Below are 18,676 nucleotides of genomic sequence, written 5' to 3' on the forward strand. Positions count from 1 at the left end.
AAATTGGTTACCACCATCACTAGGATTTCGCTCCTTCCACTGATCTCCCCTAGTTATCGTTACAGACTTTTCATTCCTTTCTCCTTTCTCTCTTTTCGCATGGCTTCCTTCTCCCTCCCACACTAACCGTAGCTAACTTATTCCTCCATACAAACGCACTTTTCATAACCGTCAACCCAACCGAAAATGACAACCGCAAGATCCATCATCCCACTCCTCAACCGCCTCATCTCCAGATCTCAACCGTCCAGATCCGTAACCTACATGCACCGTCCCGGCGATGGCTCCCCTCGCCCGGTAACCCTCATACCGGGAGACGGCGTCGGGCCTCTGGTCACCGACGCCGTGGAACAGGTCATGGAGGCCATGCACGCTCCGGTGTACTTCGAGAAATTCGAAGTGCACGGGACCATGAAGAAGTTTCCAGAAGAGGTTCTGGATTCGATTCGAAAGAACAAGGTGTGCATCAAGGGAGGTCTGGCCACGCCGATGGGCGGTGGCGTGAACTCCCTGAACGTGTATCTAAGGAAGGAGCTTGATCTCTACGCTTCGTTGGTGAATTGCTTCAATATGAGAGGGTTGCCGACGAGGCATGAAAATGTGGACATTGTTGTGATTAGAGAGAACACTGAAGGTGAATATGCTGGCCTTGAACATGAGGTTGTGCCTGGTGTTGTTGAAAGTCTTAAGGTAAAATTCTCTTAACCCTAATTTGATTCTTTGTAGTTGAGAAATTACGTTCTGATTCGATCATTTTTATGTAAAAATAATAGTTAAAAATAATTAGATTAGATACTAATTTAGCGGACATATTAAATTATCTAACAATTCTTATTTATTGACCATACATAAAGATAACTAGATAACTGTATGTAAATTTCTATTTTTTTAAGTGGATGTATGTGTGTGTGTGTGTGTGTTTACGAATGGTATGATGAAGGTGATAACGAAGTTCTGTTCGGAGAGAATAGCATCATATGCATTCGAGTATGCGTATCTGAACAACAGAAAGAAGGTGACAGCGGTGCACAAAGCAAACATAATGAAGCTAGCAGATGGTCTGTTCTTGGAAGCATGCAGAGAGGTTGCACAAAAGTATCCTGCAATCCAATACAATGAAATCATTGTTGATAATTGTTGCATGCAGCTTGTTTCAAAGCCTGAGCAGTTTGATGTCATGGTACATTAAATAATAAACTTTTATTTAATATGTAACTTATAGAGTTTATCATGAAGCTATTTAATTTCCACATTATTTGTAGGTGACTCCCAATCTTTATGGAAATCTAGTTGCAAATACTGCAGCAGGCATTTGTGGAGGCACAGGAGTCATGCCTGGAGGTATATGTAGTTTACAAGGATTATATATATATATAATGCAAAATTTTGTTACATTACTAAACCTCAAAGGGGAAATTCAATATTTAGGCATTGTATTAAAGCACAACTTAGCACAAACCAATAAATAAATAAATAAATAAAATGTTTGCTCACATTTTTTTAAAGAGATACATTTTAGAGAACATCTCTATCTCATTTTTTAGTTAAGCATCTCTGTAGTATTTCTCTTTTTTAGTTAACTTGTAATGGTAGTTAGCGGGAAATGGATCTTCTCCATTTTTTTTATTTGAAGAATAAAATGTGTTCTCTCACCTTTAATTCTATAAGTGGGATCAGAAATTAATAAGAGAGAACAATGAATAGTGAGATCAAATATTGGACACTATCTAATTTTTTTTCCATCCAATTTTTTTTCATTGAAAAAGATTGACTCCCTATTTTGTCTTTTAAATTAAACATATTTAAATTTTGAGTTAAATTGACTGAATTTGATTAATTCAAAAAAAAACGGATTAAACGGACTAGTTTACGAGTTAAATAGGTAATTTGTAATTTTTTTGTATTTTTCAAAAAAATTAATATTTTTGGCTAATATTTTTTTTATTTGATTCTGAATATTTGGTCTATCAACTAAAAAAATATTATTTGTTTAAAATTTTTGACCTATTTTTTATCAAAATATTTTTTAAAAAATAAAATAAAAAAATAAATGAGTTAATCCATTTAATCTATTAGATTATTCATAAATAGTTCAAGTTGAAAATTATAGTCCATAAATAAAACAAATTTAAACCAACTGACCCATTTAACAGTATGAGCCCCCTAGATTGTACTTGATGAATGTAGTTACTAGTTAGTTGTCCCCCTATATTGTACTTGATGAATCAATATAGTTAGTTGTAGTGTTCATTTTAATTAACATTTAATTTAACTAGTGTGGGTCTCTCTGATTCATAGGTTGATTTTTACTAAAATGTTTGGAATCATAGTTTGGGAATCAAGGATGTCTTAGTTTGTTAAATAAGATAACTTTGTGTTATTGTTTGTCTAGCATTATTACTCAATTTTTATTATTCTCCAAACAGAATTAAAGAAAAAAAGAATCGCTTTAACATTTTTCTTGTGGTAGGTAATGTTGGTGCTGAACATGCTGTGTTTGAGCAAGGAGCTTCAGCTGGAAATGTTGGAAAGGATTCAATTGTTGCACAAAAAACAGCAAACCCAGTTGCACTTCTTCTCTCTTCTGCAATGATGCTTAGGCATCTTCAGTTTCCTGCATTTGCTGACAGATTAGAAACTGCTGTTCAAAAAGTCATTCTTCAAGCAAAAGTCAGAACAAAGGATCTTGGAGGATCAAGTACCACCCAAGAGGTTGTTGATGCAGTAATAGATGCTTTAGATTAATTCTAAAATTATTTGCTTTTTTTCTTTTTACCAAAAAAAAAGGTGTTAGCCTAAAATTTTTTAAAATAAATGTCGTTTTCAATTTTTTTATTACGTTGAAAAATTAATCCAATTTTTGAAGTAGTTGGATATTTTTCAACGTCAAAGAAAATGACATTTATGTTTAAGGTGAAAAAATATTTTAGTTTTTGTTTCTTACTAATTCTTTTTTCTACATTATTTTTTTTGTCGCCTCACAAAATTGAAGATAGCAAATTTTAATCCCTACAATAAAAATGTTTGTGCAAATGCAACACAGAAAGTCAGAAAATGATGTATTGGATACTCTTTTATGATCCTTGAAGATTTTATAGAAAAGAAATTATTACTATTTATTTCCAAGTTCTAACTTCTATAATTAACCATTATTATTTGTTGATTATTATGGTTCATTTAGTGTTTATGGTTCTACTTAATCATGCATATAGTCGTGCCTTGTGCAATATAATGTGAAAAATGAATTCTAATTAATATAATTAAGGAAAAGTATGAGGAGCTAATGCAATATTTATACAATGTATATAATGAAGGTTTATAGAGTATTAGAGATATAATCATTAGTGTTGTCTTTTTTCATCAGCTAAAACTTTTGGAATGAGTGATATCATGACATGATATTAGAGTACTAGATCCGAAAGATCAAGAATTCGATCTTTGGTGAACCCAAAATCAATTTAAACTTTTGAAAAGATGTTTATTATCCTTATTATCCCTAGTACTCAGATTGTACACATTGTATAAATAGTCCATTGTCTCTCTAACGTGACTTATTAATTAATTAACTAATTAAGAACTAATTAGCCAACTTTAGGAAGCTATGGACAACTCTCAAATCTCAAGCATAGTGTGCAATGAGTAATTACTAATTACTATGTTTCATATATAGGGTGGCTTGTGGGGAATGGGCACCTTCTAGCTAGTCCATTTGTTAGTTGATTTTTTTTTTTTCGGTGTCTATTATTTATGTTAGTTGATTGAATTGTATTAAATCCCTTGATAAGACGTATTTTCAAGTAAAACTTTTTTTGGTAACCGAATACAAGGTTTATACAAGTTGATAACGATATTTAAGGGTTTCTTTCTTTTTTTTTTCCCCCTTTGCTCGACAATTATATTATAAGTTAAGAAAGTTAAATGGTTGGATGAGTTAGATTTGGTTACATAGGTTAAAAAATTTTCAGAGCAAAACCCACCAACAAAAGATAAATCTACCTAATTAATTCAACTACTACCAACAATAATATAATACAAAGTGTAAAATTTGACCATTTATTCATCTTCTACATGGGAAAAAAAAAGATCAGAAGAGCTCTCCTTATAGTTGTTATCCTTATTTAGGGTGGACAATTTATTGGATTGTGGATATACTCGGACGGATTCAGAAATGATATTATTGGGGGCAATAATATATATAATATTAAAATTTATGTAAAAAAATTATATAATATAAGATGTATTACAAAAATATATCGACAGAAAATATATTTTAAAATAAAAAATATATGTGTATACTTTTTACTAACGAAGTGGTCGATTCTTCGTATCATAAAATTCACTGATAATGGAATTTGTGTCAAATTTGTCAGTAATTTTCTTTTCAATATAATTAAAAGACAATTAGCAAAAAATTCATCTTTTATTTTGTTTCTAAGTTATTTTTCACAATATTCATAGTTGAAACTTGAAAAAAATCTCTTAATTATAGCAGTTGAACAGAGAAAATTAATATCAAATGAATAAAAAAAGACCGCCACAAGAAAAAAAAAGAATTCACTTTATGAGATTCAAAAATTTTTATTTAATTAAAAAATATTAGTAATAATATCTTTTTCAAATTTTTTTAATATTGTTACTTATTTTTTAGATATTAAAAATTATTAATATTTAAATTAGATTAGACTTTTATTTATACTAGACTAAATACTAAATAAATTTTTTTAAAAAAATTAAATTATATACATAATAACTTATTACTATTAAAAAAAGTTGGGGGGTCGAGGTCACCACTCGCTCCTTATGTCCGTCCTTGGTCATGAGTAATTTGATATGTATGTTTTGAAGCAAGTTGTCGTATATTATTTTTTCTAGACATATCTAAATATTATTACGTATTAATGTGTCTAATTTTATTTTATATTTTATAATATTTTAAAATTTATATATCATCTTATCTGGTATTATATCTTATCTCATATTGTATTATATTCTGTATTTATTTGTACATTATAGCCATGGACACATTTAAGGAATTGGTTAAATGTCATTTTTGATGAGTCATGTTGTCTACCCACAATAGGTGTGTTGGAGTGTGTTACGTTATTTCCAAATTAGTGTCAGAGAAACAAATTTGTTTTCATAGTTAAAAATATAATTCACTCATATTTTGAAGCGAATTTTTGTAAATTTATTTAAAAATAATATTTTTTATTTTTTAAAATTAGTAACTTTATGCTAAATGTTTTTTTATAATTTTCTTATGCCAATGGCAATTAATTAAAAAATAATAAAAATATTAGAGATCAAACTTCAAATAATATTTTTAAAAAAATGGACTGAATATATAAATTATTTATTAGTTATTAAAAGATAGTGCATTTTTTTAAACTGGTACAATTTTAATTAGAAAACTAATATACCATTTTTTTAAAAAGTTATTTTATCAAAAGAATTAAACTATTTAAGAGATAAAAAAATAATAATTTTTAACAATTTTGATTACAAAATTAATATACTATTTTTTAAAAAGCTATTTTATCAAAAGAATTAAACTATTTAAGAGACAAAAAATAATAATTTATTCTCAATTAAATTTTGATACAATTACATGGATGGTTGATTTTTATACCCTTAGAAGACAAGGGAGGAAGCAATTTTAAATGCACTTTAATTTTCCAACTGCTTGATGGTTATCCCATATATATAAAATAAAATAATTCATAAAAACATATCACTAACCCAATAAAGTGAAACAGAGCTAGGCTTGTGTGGTGTACTACTAAAAAACCTTATGGATTTTGCAACATTAAGATCTATGAATGGTGGTGGTGGTGGCTTGATTTGTGCCTTCAATTTTTCCAATGGGGTAAGCAATACTTTTCCAAGATCTTCTTGTTTTCTTCACCAACATATGAACCATAAAAGGTTCATCATGATGAAGTTGTGTAATAATGTTATTCTAAGGCACTATTATTATTCCAATAGTAGAAAAACACAAATAATATTTTCAGCTCATAGTTCCCTTAACAATAATTCCCATTATCCAAATGATGATGATGATCAAGGATCATCGATGGAGGGTGTTGTTTTTTGTGATGCAAATTCTTCTCCTTTGACTCCAATAAGTTTTTTGGAGAGAGCAGCAAGGTTTTGTGGAGAAAGAACATCACTTGTTTATGGTTCTTTGGAGTATAAATGGAGTGACACATATCAAAGGTGTTTGAAACTTGCTTCTTCTCTCACTCAGCTAGGGATCTCACCTGGTGATGTAGTAAGTCTTCTCCTTTAATTTATGTCTTTTTAATTTATTATTTATTTAGTATTATGAATTTAATTTTGATGCGTTGTGAGTGAAAAATTATTTTACACGTACATAAAAATAATTATTTTTTATATTGACTGCGTGAATAATAATTCAAGAATTGTGATTGTACGATTGTGTAAAATATTTTATACTGTCAGTATATGAAAATTAAACTCTTACTACTATATATCATATAAATTCTTAATGTCTAAAATAATTATTATTCTTATAGCATAAGGTGATACTTAAGCTTATGTTTGATAAATATAAAGATATACAGACAGAAAAAAATTAAAAAAATCCTATCTTTTTATCATTCACATGAATGACGATCTACCTTCTTTTAATATTATTTCTGAGGAATAAAAATTTCTGTATTTCTGTCTATTGTTATGTCTAGTTGTCTACCGTTTTGGAATATAAAACATCTACACATTTCTATCTTTCAGCCATAATTTTTTGTTTTTCCAGTATTTTACTCTTTCTAATATATTTTTATCTTTACATTTTTATTTTTATATTTGTATTTTGTCACAGGACAGAAACCAAACGAAACTAATTAAGGATTAAATTGAGCATTAATATTTTGGTTTTAATATGTGAAGATATTTTTTTATAAAAAATATTATAATTAAAAACGGTTAGATAATTTAATATATTTGAATAAATTTCTTAACACAATATACATTCACATCCTAATTATCATTTTCACATAAAATTATTATTTATAACTATTTTTATTTTAGAAAGATCTTTCACTAAACGTGTCAAACGGTTAATTCACCCCAAATTATATATTAAATATATACATGCTCTAAAATAAAAGTCTAACCCATTTAAGAAAAAATCGTGAGTTAAACGGCTAGTCCATTTTTTTTTTCTAAATAGAAAAGTTGTAAATTTTTAATTAAAAGCAAGAAAATCAATCTTGATGAATTATTTAAAATAATTAATTTGAGTAAGTTCGTGGCCATTATTATATCTTATCTTTCATGTTCAGATTGCATTACCTATTCTTTCCATTATTTTATGTGCGACAAACTATGTGCTAGTGGGTATTTTTTAATCCTCATGTTATTAATGTTTTGTATTTAGGTGATGAATTAGCTTAATATATGTAAGTGGATTTAAGTGGCCAAGGTATTAGATATGGCTGATACTGTAAGGTTTTATTTTTAGATAATATGCTAAATTCATAAACTCAAAACACTAAATTTTTAAAGTGGTATTTTAAATTTATAATTTTTTATTATTTTAGTCTTTTAAAATTAAAATTATTTATATTAATTTTTGAGATTTAATTTTGGACATCAAATTAGTCTTTAAACTCTTTTTAGTACTAAATTAAGTAAACTAAATGTTGAATTTGGACACATAATAAAATGTCGTTTCGTTTTGCTACTTAAACATGACCAAAAAAAAAAAAGAGTATATATGATGTATAAATCATTATATTTTTATTCATTTTTTAAAACAATCTTATTTTTGTCTTATTTAAAATTTAAAATAAAAAATAATATTTAGCTATGTGTCTAACATAATAAGTAAGAGTTATTAAACTAATTCAACACTCCGATTATTGACTCAAATTAGAAAGAATTTAGAGATGAATATAGTGTCTAAAACTGAATCTCAAAAATTAGTATAGTAAATTTTAAATTTGAAATACTGAAATGATAAAAGTAGTGAATATTAGAGATTTAGTCTAAACTCAAATCTTATTCTTATTGGCTATATGCACATTGTTTGAATTGAAATTTCGAGATTTGGATAAGTATGGATAGATAACAACAATATTCAATAATATAAATAATGAGATTAAAAAAATAAATTAATTTTAAATTTAATTAGTGATATGAATAATTAATATCTAATAATAATTAAAATTAAAATTCATTGTTTATATTATTTAAAAAAATTATTGGTTATTTAATAGGAAATAAATCTTCTCAATTTTTTTAATAATTAAAAAATAAAGTGTGATTTTATACCATTAATTTTATAAGTAGAATAAAAAATAAATATAAAAAAACAATAAAAAATTTAAAATCACGCTTTAGCTCTCAATTTTTTTAAGAATTAGCATAATCCTTTTGATTTGGCCCTCTCTCTTATCTATATTATCTATACATAACATGCAACACGTGGCTTCATTGATTTCCTTATCTCACTACCAAACAAATCATTGGAAAAAAAAGTGATCATAATTGTGATGAGTTACTAGCTAGGTCTTACTTTGATGATTCTACTCAGAAACCGATAAACTCATCACTTTCACTATGTTTTCATTGTCACATGACACGTTAAAACACTGTTAAAGAGTGTCAAGTGTCAACTATACTAGTTATCCACAACCATGAACCAACTTTTCAAGAACATGCATTGGACAAGTTCTCTTAGGAATTCAAGAGCGACCCTTTTCATTTCATCGCATAAATCACTTAAATTTTGCAACTTTTCCAAAGATCATAAGGATCAAGGATCATGGGAATCAATGGAGGGTCTATTCCACTGTTCTGCAAATCTTGTTCCTCTGACTCCATTAAGGTTCTTGGAGAGAGCAGCAAGGTTTTGCAGAGAGAGAACATCACTTGTTTATGGTTCTTTGGAGTATAAATGGGGTGAGACACATCAAAGGTGTTTGAAACTTGCTTCTTCTCTCTCTCAGTTGGGGATTTCCCGTGGTGATGTTGTGAGTTTTGTTTATTACTTTTGTCACTTTGTTTACTTTGATAACTTCTCAGTATATTAGAGTTAGAAGCTGTTTCTGCTTCTGATTTTGTTGTGAAAGTCCTGAAAAGTTGTATCTGTTTCATCCACAGTTTAATATTTTAGGTTTTGGTAATTGATTAACTATTAAGTCAAAGTTTAATAAATAGCATTTAGAGGCCTGAGACTTCTATAATCATCTTGATATTTTTGGATTTAGATGTTAGGAGATTTATATAAAACTGGTTTAATGCAGATATTATTTATTATGATATGCCTAGTGGCTGTTATTGCTGTTGAATCTTGTACTAAGAAAAATATTAGGAAGCATCCTTAAACTCTTTAAGGTGAATGGATTCAATCATTGATGCTATTGTATATTCAATGTTGTTTTGAAACAGGTTGCAACATTATCACCTAATGTTCCAGCAATGTATGAGCTGCATTTTGCAGTCCCAATGGCTGGAGCCATTATCTGCACCTTGAATTCGCGCCTCGACGCATCCATGGTTTCAGTCTTGCTGGAGCATTCACAAGCTAAGATCCTCTTTGTAGACTACCAACTGCTTGAAGTCGCGCGCAGCGCATTGGACCTGCTATGCAAAAGAACATCTTCAAAATTGCCAATTCTAGTCCTAATTGCTGATTCTGATTCTGATTCAACAATTGACACTTCTTCAATCAGTTATGAGTATGAGATGCTACTAGCAAATGGTGAAAAAGGGTTTGAAATAGTTAGGCCAAAGAGTGAAATGGATCCTATAAGTATTAATTACACCTCTGGCACCACATCAAGGCCTAAAGGAGTAATTTTTAGCCATAGAGGCGCGTATTTGAACTCGCTCGCGACAGTTCTACTCTTTCGAATGGATCTCTTCCCGGTGTATCTATGGACAGTTCCTATGTTCCATTGCAATGGATGGTGCCTTCCTTGGGGCGTGGCGGCACAATTTGGAACCAATATTTGTCTTAGGAAGGTAAAGCCAAAGGACATTTTTGATAATGTGACAAATTACAAGGTTACACACTTGGGGGGAGCTCCTACAGTTCTTAACATGATTGTGAACTCTGCTTCATTCGATAGGAAGCCGATCGATCACAAGGTATTGGCTATGACAGGTGGCTCTCCTCCGCCGCCTCAGATCATCGCCAAGATGGAAGAGCTCGGATTCACAGTTTCTCACCTCTATGGCCTCACAGAAACATATGGCCCAGGCACTTTTTGTGTCTGGAAGCCTGAATGGGACTTACTTGCGCCGCAAGAAAGATCAAGATTGAAAGCAAGGCAAGGAATTCCACATGTTGGCTTGGATGAAATTGATATCAAGGATCCGGAAACAATGGAGAGTGTTCCAAATGATGGGAAAACAATGGGGGAAGTTATGTTTAGAGGGAACACAGTGATGAGTGGATACCTTAGAGATTTGAAAGCTACAAAAGAAGTTTTCAAAGATGGTTGGTTCCATAGTGGTGATCTTGGTGTGAAACACCAAGATGGATACATAGAAATCAAGGACAGGTTGAAGGACATTATAATCTCCGGCGGGGAGAATATAAGCTCGGTCGAGGTGGAAACTGTTTTGTATAACCATCCAGCCGTGCTTGAAGCAGCAGTTGTTGCCCGGCCGGATAATCATTGGGGACAAACTCCGTGCGCATTCGTGGAGTTGAAAGAAGGGTATGATGATATGGATTCTCAAGAAATAATCAACTTCTGTAGGGATCATTTGCCACATTACATGGCACCTAAAACAGTGATTTTTCAAGATATACCAAAAACTTCAACAGGGAAGATACAAAAGTATGTTCTTAGAGAGAAAGCCAAGGCATTAGGAAGCATTTCTTAACCCACCCAGTTAGTTATAATTAATTGTAATTGATTCACATGAAAGGTGTTCTGCACAAAATTCAATTCATAGTGTTAATCACTGTTATTGACTATCATATGCTTATTTTGAATAAAAGAAATTAATTTGTACCTTTTATAAGGAATTCTTTATAAGGTTTAGTTCTCTGCTAACACACTCGATGCTCATTCTTTCTTTTGGTGACTCCACAGAACAAGCAAGTCCAATTCTAAAGAGTGAATACAAACATTTCTTTGCTGTTGTTCCTTCTATTTCTATGGACAGAAGAATTGGATCTACAATCTGCAAGAGTTTATCTGGAAATGCCATCCTTACATAGCTATGGAGATTGTGACCAAGTTGAAAAGTTTCCTCAGTAGGTCTTCTTCCTGTTAACATTTCCAAAACAAGAATCCCAAAGCTATACGTGTCGCCTTGTTTCGACACCTCTGAACTCATTCCATACTCTGCAATATGTTGTGAATTGGTTAATACATCTTAAGAAACAAAGTTGTTAAATTTAAATCACTCTTTTGAAGATGACATTATACCTGGAGGAGTATAACCAATAGTACCATTTATTCTGGATATGATATTTTGCTTATAAGATTTGTCATTGATTTTTGACAGAAATCTTGCAGATCCAAAGTCACCAACATGAGCAACCATGTTATCATCTAGAAGAATATTGCTCGGCTTTAAATCGCAATGAACAATAGGCTGCGCGCATTCGTAGTGAAGATAACTTATTGCTGAAGCAACATCAATTAGAATCCTTATTCTTTGGTTTAGACTCATCAAGGTTTTTGGCACTTCAAATCTTTCAATATCTGGATGCAACCATTTATCCAAGCTTCCATTTTCCATGTATTTGAACACCAGAGCTTTGAATTCTCGGCCGTTGTGATCTGTACTCGAGCAACAGGTTAGAATCTTAACCAAATTTCTATGGCTAATGTGTTTCAGTGCATTGCATTCGGCCATGAAACTCGCTCGAGCTCCTTTCTTTTGAAGGTTTAAGACCTTTATAGCTACAACTTTATTAGTCGAGGCGAGATTGCCTTTATAAACAAAGCCGAAATTTCCAGACCCTATCAAGTTGCTAGCTGAGAAACCATTAGTTGCTTGGTGAAGTCTTTGATACGACACCTTTTCAAATAAGTCATTTAATGCTGATGAATCTGAAATTGGTTCATTCTTTCTTATCCTCATCATATAAGCAACAAACATAGAACACAACAGAACAGGAAAAGCAACCATAGAAACTATCATCACTGCTATGTCCTTGAAACTATGATGTCTTGGTTGTTTTGAACCATGGCATGGTGGTAACTTCAGCTCAGAGATTCCTCCACAAAGCTTAACATTACCAAATAGTGTTATAGCAGTTGAATTTCCAAACACACCTTTTCTTGGAACTTCACCATCCAACATGTTGAAAGAAACATTTAGGTATTCTAGAAGAGATAGATCTTGTAGCGCGGTTGGAATCGATCCAGACAAGTTGTTTCTTGATAGGTCTAAATGTTGGAGACTCTTCACCATAGCCAAAGATGAAGGTATGGTTCCATTGAATGAATTACCTTGTAAGTTAAGGTACTCGAGGTTTACCAACTCTCCAATATTCTCAGGAATTTCGCCAGACAGATAATTTTTCGAGACGTCCAACTGACGAATAAATTTCAACAGGCTTACTTGTCCAGGAAGGTATCCGGTCAACGAGTTTTCGTACAAGTTTAGTAGGACTGTCAAAGAAGAAAGACCTATAACTTCTGGGGGTATGACTCCACTAAGATTGTTAGTTGCAAGGTCTAGAATTTCTAAACTTTTGCAATTTCCTATACTTGGAGGAATGTTTCCTCTTAGCATATTGTTTGAGATTCTTAGCTCAAGCAATTGGCTAAGGTTCCCTATAAAGGGTGGAATTTGTCCTGAGATTTTGTTATAACTCAAATCCAATCTTTTCATTGTTTGAAACTTTACAAATGTTGTTGGAATTGATCCTATAAAAAAGTTGAGTTCCATGGTAAGGACATCTAAATTAATGTGATCTCCTAAAGTGGTAGGAATTTCTCCAAACAATAGGTTATCACTAAGGTATATTTCTCTGAGCCGGTCGGAAAAGTTGGCTATATTTTCTGGCAAACGGCCAGCGAAATTGTTGGCGGATATGTCCAATATTTCCAACTTACTACAATTTTGCAAAGATTCTAAGAACTCAGAGTCCTTAAGTGAATAACTTCCTAGATAGTTGGAACCAAAATTCAACCACCAAAGATCATGCAACTTTGCTAGACTTGGAACTTTCCCTAAAAAACTATTATTAGTGACATCAAATCTTCTAAGAGAGGTTGCATTGGTGATTGAAACAGGGATTGAACCTGACATTTGGTTGCTTCCAATTTCAAAAAGTTGGAGCCTAGGGAGGGAGAAGAACATGTCGGCCGGAAGAGAGCCGTTAAAGTGGTTGTTCGTGGCCGATATGTAAGTAAGAGATGACACATTGTAAAGAGAATAAGGAAGCATACCACATAATTTGTTGGAAACCATACCAAGAATTTGCAAATGTTTCAAGTTGCCAATGTTTTGTGGTATCTTTCCCTCCAAGTTGTTATATGAAAGAGAAAGAACAAGAAGGGATGAAAGATTCCATATGGAATATGGTATCTTCCCTGATAAATGATTCTTGGCCAACCATAACCATTGAAGTTCTTTAAGAGAACCAATCTCCATTGGTATTTTTCCACTAAGATTGTTCCCTTGTAAATATATACGCCTGAAAAAACATATATATATATTATGATGATTAGAAAAAAAGTAACACAAATATTATAAATACACAAATACTCTTAACACAAGTACACAACAATTTCAAAACAAAATACACATACTTTTGAATACTTGCTAGATATTTTTTGTGTTGTACAGAAAGTATTTTCTATTAAAAAAAATTACTAATCAATAAAAGTGAAGCGTATGCTTATGTAGGGTGAAAAATATAGCCAACTAATAATTAATCTAAAAATATCTAACACTATAATATCTTTAACAATACCTAAGTTCCAAACAACTTGTTAAGTTGGTTGGAATTTCTCCGGCCAGCGAGTTATTGGCGAGAAAGAGTAGTCGCAGCCTAGACAGATGACCAAGTTCTGGCGGAATCCCGCCGTAGAAATTATTGTTTTGAAGGTTGAGAGTTTGTAAAGAAGAGAGATTGCCAATATGGGGTGACATGAACCCTTGCAATTGATATCCTTCTAAGTTCAACTCCAAAACTCTTTGCTCTCTTTTGCTACATGTGATTCCATGCCAATTGCAAAAGTGGTTGGAGCTATTCCAAGAGGTTAAGATTTTATGAGGGTCATTGGATATAGCTTCCTTGAACTTGAGCAGTGCGTTAAGCTCATCATTATTATTGTTGTTGTTTTCTATTGCTAGAGAAAAAGAAGCTATGTTAGATTGAAAAAAACAGAGCAAGTTTATGGTAAAGGAGAAAAGAAGAAGCTTCATTTTATTGAGAAACATGTATCTTTAACCTTTGTTGATTTTGTGTTTTTGTTTTTGGCTCTAAATTCTGAAGAAGAGAGCCTCTATGTGTGTATATATATAGTTGAAGACTTAAAAGTTCATTGATTTAAATAACTTTCTAGGTCGGTTCTTCTTTATTTGTTTTGACTTCAAATTTGTTTAGTCTTATGTCTTCTTTTGCTTTCTTTGTGGTTTTCATGAATTGCACTTCCCATCCTAGAGGTTAGGCAACATTACATTTATAAGACATGTCAATTATAAAATTAGTGTATTAATACTAATTTATATCTGCAATTCGAGAGGTTAAGAACTAATTATCTTATATCTATTTAAACGTTTGTTGTTAGTTAATGAGTTGTTGCATATATATAAGGTGAGATTCGAAACTCAATACTTATTTAAACGAACAAATAAATCAATTATTCGACCAATTTAAATTAATTTAAATAATAAGTATTCCTTTTTTTTTTCTTGTCATGGTCAATGGTCAATTTGGACTTCAGGCAGAGTAGCAATAAGCTGCACTACCAATTTTTAATGTATTTATTCATTCTAAATTTCTAATAGTGCTTATAAGTGCGTTCACTTTTGATACCATTGAGATATTTTATTTAACAAATAAAAACTCTTGTAAAACTTTTTAAAAATTTCGGATGATAAAAAAGACAAAAAAATCATTGGGTCCACCTTTAATTCTCAGATAAATCACTATATATGATGTCATATGCTTTTAATTAATTTGTTGCTATCTTCAACTCTAAAATGACCACGTTAGCAATTATTTCACCTTTTTAACGAACCTCTTCTTCAATAAGCACTAAGGATCTGTTTGGAAGCTTCAAAAATTTTTTTTTGAAGTTTTCGACTTATAAAAAATTATATTAATGATATTTTGTATAATTTTTTAAATATATTTTTAATTTTTTAAAAAATTATTTAAAAACTTTTAAATTTAATTAAATTATTTATCTAAATTGGCTCCAAATCAAAGAAATAATATAATACATCATGAACATATTCACATATTAGTATATTACTAATATTTATAACTTTTTTTTCATATAACAACACATTTAAAAGTGATTTTAATCAACTTTTTAATTAATATATAGTCAGAAAATAGATTAATTAAAAAACATATAACATACATCATATAATCTTATGAGGTAGATGTATTTTATTGTTCAAGTTGAGTGAGTGGCAGGATATTGGTTGACATCAAGACTTATTATAAAAGGGTAGGAAATGGAGCCACAATAAATGTGATTACCAATTTTAATTCCACTTGTTAATGATAATTTGGGATCATAATAGTGAGCAATTGGGTTTCCTTCCAAGTCAACAGCTATAACTCCTCCATTCTTGGCAAAACTTGGATTCATTATATACTTTGAAAACATCATTACAGCCTTCCGAATGAAAGGGTATTTGTATGCTAATTCCATTCCAGCTGTAAATTCCTGTAATTCATTCACATTTAACCAACATTTAGGTATTAATTAATTAATAATTTAATTTGTATGGAATTTCAGTACTCTCTATAGATAATTTAGTTATTTAATTTATTTTATCCAAACATTTAATTATGAGTAAATATATATCTAAATTAATCCCAACAAATTTTACATTTGAGATTTTAGTCCTCAACAAATTTTCTTACTTTGAAGTTTCCAAAAATTACTTTTAATTATATAGATTGATTTTTCTGTGGCTTTCAATAAAATTTTTAATATGCATACTAGATAAATAAATAATTAAAAAAATTATTATAAAATAATAAAATCTCAAAAAATCTTATTATAACATAAATTAACCCTTCTTTAATTAATTTTTCTGAAAATAATTTTAAAGTAATAAAAATTTATACAAAATTAAAACGTTGGATTTAAAAATTTTTAAAGACGAATTTAAATATTTATTTTTTAATTATATATCATCTATTAGTAAAGTTATTATTTTTTAATTATATAACATAGAATAGAATGAGTAATAATAATGAAGCTTAGGGTTGGTACTATTTTACCGTGGCTATTCCAATCCAATAGTTTCCTTGTCCATCATAATGAATATTATCAGGAGCACCAGGTAGGTCACAAAACTTGTCAATAGTACCTTTCTTAGGGCCTTGTATGTAATATTTCTTGCACTTCATCCTGAACAATAACCACCATACCCTTATTAAATAAGTGTGATTTTCATCACATACTCTTTAAGTAGAACAAAAGAAAATATGTAAAAGGGAAAAAAATTATACGATAAAAATTCACACTACTTTATCACATACAATGAAGAATAATAAAGCATTATAAGCATAAATACTACTACATGCCCTAAATGAAATATACATGCATACTATATATTATAAGATAAAGTACTGCTTTAATCTCTCACGATTATATTAAGTCTTAATTTTATTTCTAAAATTTAAAATATTTTATTTTTATTTCAAATATTTTATTTTAATTTTTTTATAAATTTATTTATTTTCCAAAAATACCCTTTTTTCTATTAGAAAAAAAATAATAATTGTGATGATGGTTGTAGTGATTTGAAAACAAAAGAGATAGAATAATAAAAAAAAATACAAATAAAAGAAAAAAAAAGAATATTTTAAAAAAAAATTTGACTTGAAAACTAAAATAAGATAAAATATTGGGATGAAAATAGAGCATACGTTTCAAACATTAAAAACGAATTAGAATTTAGCATAAACATTAAAATTAAAACAGTATTTTTTAAAATATTATATTAATTTTTCAGCTGTATCTACCTGACTATAATTTATAACCAACTATATTGAATATTGATATGATATGCATCTATCAAAAAGTGATAATAATGATGAAAAAAAAAACAGAGAAATTAAAGAAAAAGTAGTGTTATAAACAGCAAATTAAATCCACACAAAATAAACTCACAGAAAACTTTCACAGAAGATGACAAATTGTTGATCTGGTGAGACAGCAACACCATTGGGAAAGTAGAGATTATGAGCAATCACTTTTGTTTGGTTTGTTGTTGGATCATAACTGATGAATCTACCATGAGGCTTACCCTCCAACAAGTCTAAGAAGTGGTCCTCTAAAGAGTATTTGTAAGTAGCATCTGTGAAGTAAATAATTCCATCTTTTGCCACATCAACACCATCCGTTAATTTGAATTTCAATCCATCAACTTCATCTGTTACAACCTCTACCTTCTTATCCATTCTCACCCTCAGCAATCCCTATGCATCATTTTATTTAAACAAATATCTTCACTTTCTAGTTTGTAATATATATAATTTTGATTTAATTTTAAAATTTTTATATTACGATTTTAAATGAGTTAGTCCATTCTAATTTTTTTTTAGATGGAATAGTTTTCCGATTTAAATTTATTATAATTTCATATTTTATGCGTTTATTTTATTCTTTTGATTTAATAGAAAATATCAATTTTCTCTGTTTTCCATAAGATATAAAATATTTATGTATGTCTTTTTTGTCTTTATTTAATTTTAAGTATTCCAATTTTTTTAAATGATAAAAAGTTAGATAAATTTTAATTTAAATATAAATAATTTTACCTCTTTTTTAAATATACCTCTTTTTTAAATAAAGTTATTCTATTTTATCCCTATTTAATAAATAAAAGCATTAAAGTTGTAAAATATGAATAAAAAGTTGTTCTTAGAATGTGATTATTAAGAAAATAAATTATATGTTATAATTAAACAAGCTTGTATAAATGATTAAAAATTCAATGTTACCTAAATATTTTACACCTGATAATTATTTGTAAAAAATAAAAATTGAAATTAGACATTATTTAAGTATGAGTTCTAGGAAATTAACCATTTTTTCAGTGAATATCAAAGTAACTTTTTAAAAATTATTTATTTTAAATTATTTATTTTAAACTAAAAATTCTAAAATTTAAATTTTAAATTCTCTAAAAATTAAAAATTAATTTTACAATAAAAATATTAATTAATATTAACTAACTAAAAATTAATTTCATACGCTTGTTAGAAAGAAGTATATATATATATATATCGTACGTACTACTATATTACGTACGTACTACTATTTCACTATTTGTTTAGGTCCGAGACTTATTAACTCTCAAAGTACAGGTCCACGTTTAAGCATTTAACAACCATTAATGTTAGCTGCGCTACCATATCCATCGTTATCACATGAATTTTTTCTTTACTTTTTAATTATAATATGGCTAATTAAGGTCTCCATGCAAATCCAATCCCCAACAGCTTTTATATTAGGGATTAATTGACATGTCTTCTTAA

General features: G+C 29.5%; 4 protein-coding genes across 7 annotated transcripts; 2 read left to right on the top strand and 2 right to left on the bottom strand.

Moving 5' to 3' along the window:
- Nucleotides 1-186: 186 nt before the first annotated feature.
- On the top strand, nt 187-2,745 carry LOC107478783 (isocitrate dehydrogenase [NAD] regulatory subunit 1, mitochondrial-like). 2 transcript variants are annotated; one of them, XM_016098914.3, is made up of 4 exons: nt 187-690; nt 941-1,180; nt 1,263-1,341; nt 2,471-2,745. In XM_016098914.3, the coding sequence occupies exons 1-4, from the start codon at nt 187-189 to the stop codon at nt 2,743-2,745; spliced, it is 1,098 nt and encodes a 365-aa protein (XP_015954400.1). The 2 variants fall into 2 exon arrangements, with proteins under 2 accessions (XP_015954400.1, XP_052112085.1); XM_052256125.1 differs by having other exon boundaries at nt 953-1,180.
- A 2,984-nt stretch (nt 2,746-5,729) lies between these two features.
- LOC127743909 (isovalerate--CoA ligase AAE2) lies at nt 5,730-11,199 on the top strand. 3 transcript variants are annotated; one of them, XM_052256121.1, is made up of 3 exons: nt 5,730-6,271; nt 9,415-10,691; nt 11,073-11,199. In XM_052256121.1, exons 1-3 carry the CDS (start codon nt 5,792-5,794, stop codon nt 11,098-11,100), a joined length of 1,785 nt encoding a protein of 594 aa, XP_052112081.1. In that variant the 5' UTR covers nt 5,730-5,791; the 3' UTR covers nt 11,101-11,199. The 3 variants fall into 3 exon arrangements, with proteins under 3 accessions (XP_052112081.1, XP_052112080.1, XP_052112082.1); XM_052256120.1 differs by lacking the exon at nt 11,073-11,199 and having other exon boundaries at nt 9,415-10,996; XM_052256122.1 differs by lacking the exons at nt 5,730-6,271; nt 11,073-11,199 and adding an exon at nt 8,424-8,996 and having other exon boundaries at nt 9,415-10,995.
- LOC107476016 (probable LRR receptor-like serine/threonine-protein kinase At3g47570) lies at nt 9,470-15,267 on the bottom strand. Its single transcript, XM_021136815.2, has 4 exons — nt 13,916-15,267; nt 11,412-13,636; nt 10,993-11,327; nt 9,470-9,606 (listed from the first exon to the last, which is right to left on the bottom strand). The coding sequence occupies exons 1-3, from the start codon at nt 14,383-14,385 to the stop codon at nt 10,996-10,998; spliced, it is 3,027 nt and encodes a 1,008-aa protein (XP_020992474.1). The 5' UTR covers nt 14,386-15,267; the 3' UTR covers nt 9,470-9,606; nt 10,993-10,995.
- A 230-nt stretch (nt 15,268-15,497) lies between these two features.
- On the bottom strand, nt 15,498-17,712 carry LOC107476081 (protein STRICTOSIDINE SYNTHASE-LIKE 6). Its single transcript, XM_016095831.3, has 3 exons — nt 17,307-17,712; nt 16,412-16,541; nt 15,498-15,848 (listed from the first exon to the last, which is right to left on the bottom strand). The coding sequence occupies exons 1-3, from the start codon at nt 17,594-17,596 to the stop codon at nt 15,573-15,575; spliced, it is 696 nt and encodes a 231-aa protein (XP_015951317.1). The 5' UTR covers nt 17,597-17,712; the 3' UTR covers nt 15,498-15,572.
- Between the last annotated feature and the right edge of the window lie 964 nt (nt 17,713-18,676).

This window comes from Arachis duranensis, unplaced genomic scaffold (genome assembly GCF_000817695.3).
Source record: "Arachis duranensis cultivar V14167 unplaced genomic scaffold, aradu.V14167.gnm2.J7QH unplaced_Scaffold_165934, whole genome shotgun sequence".
NCBI lineage: Eukaryota > Viridiplantae > Streptophyta > Magnoliopsida > Fabales > Fabaceae > Arachis > Arachis duranensis.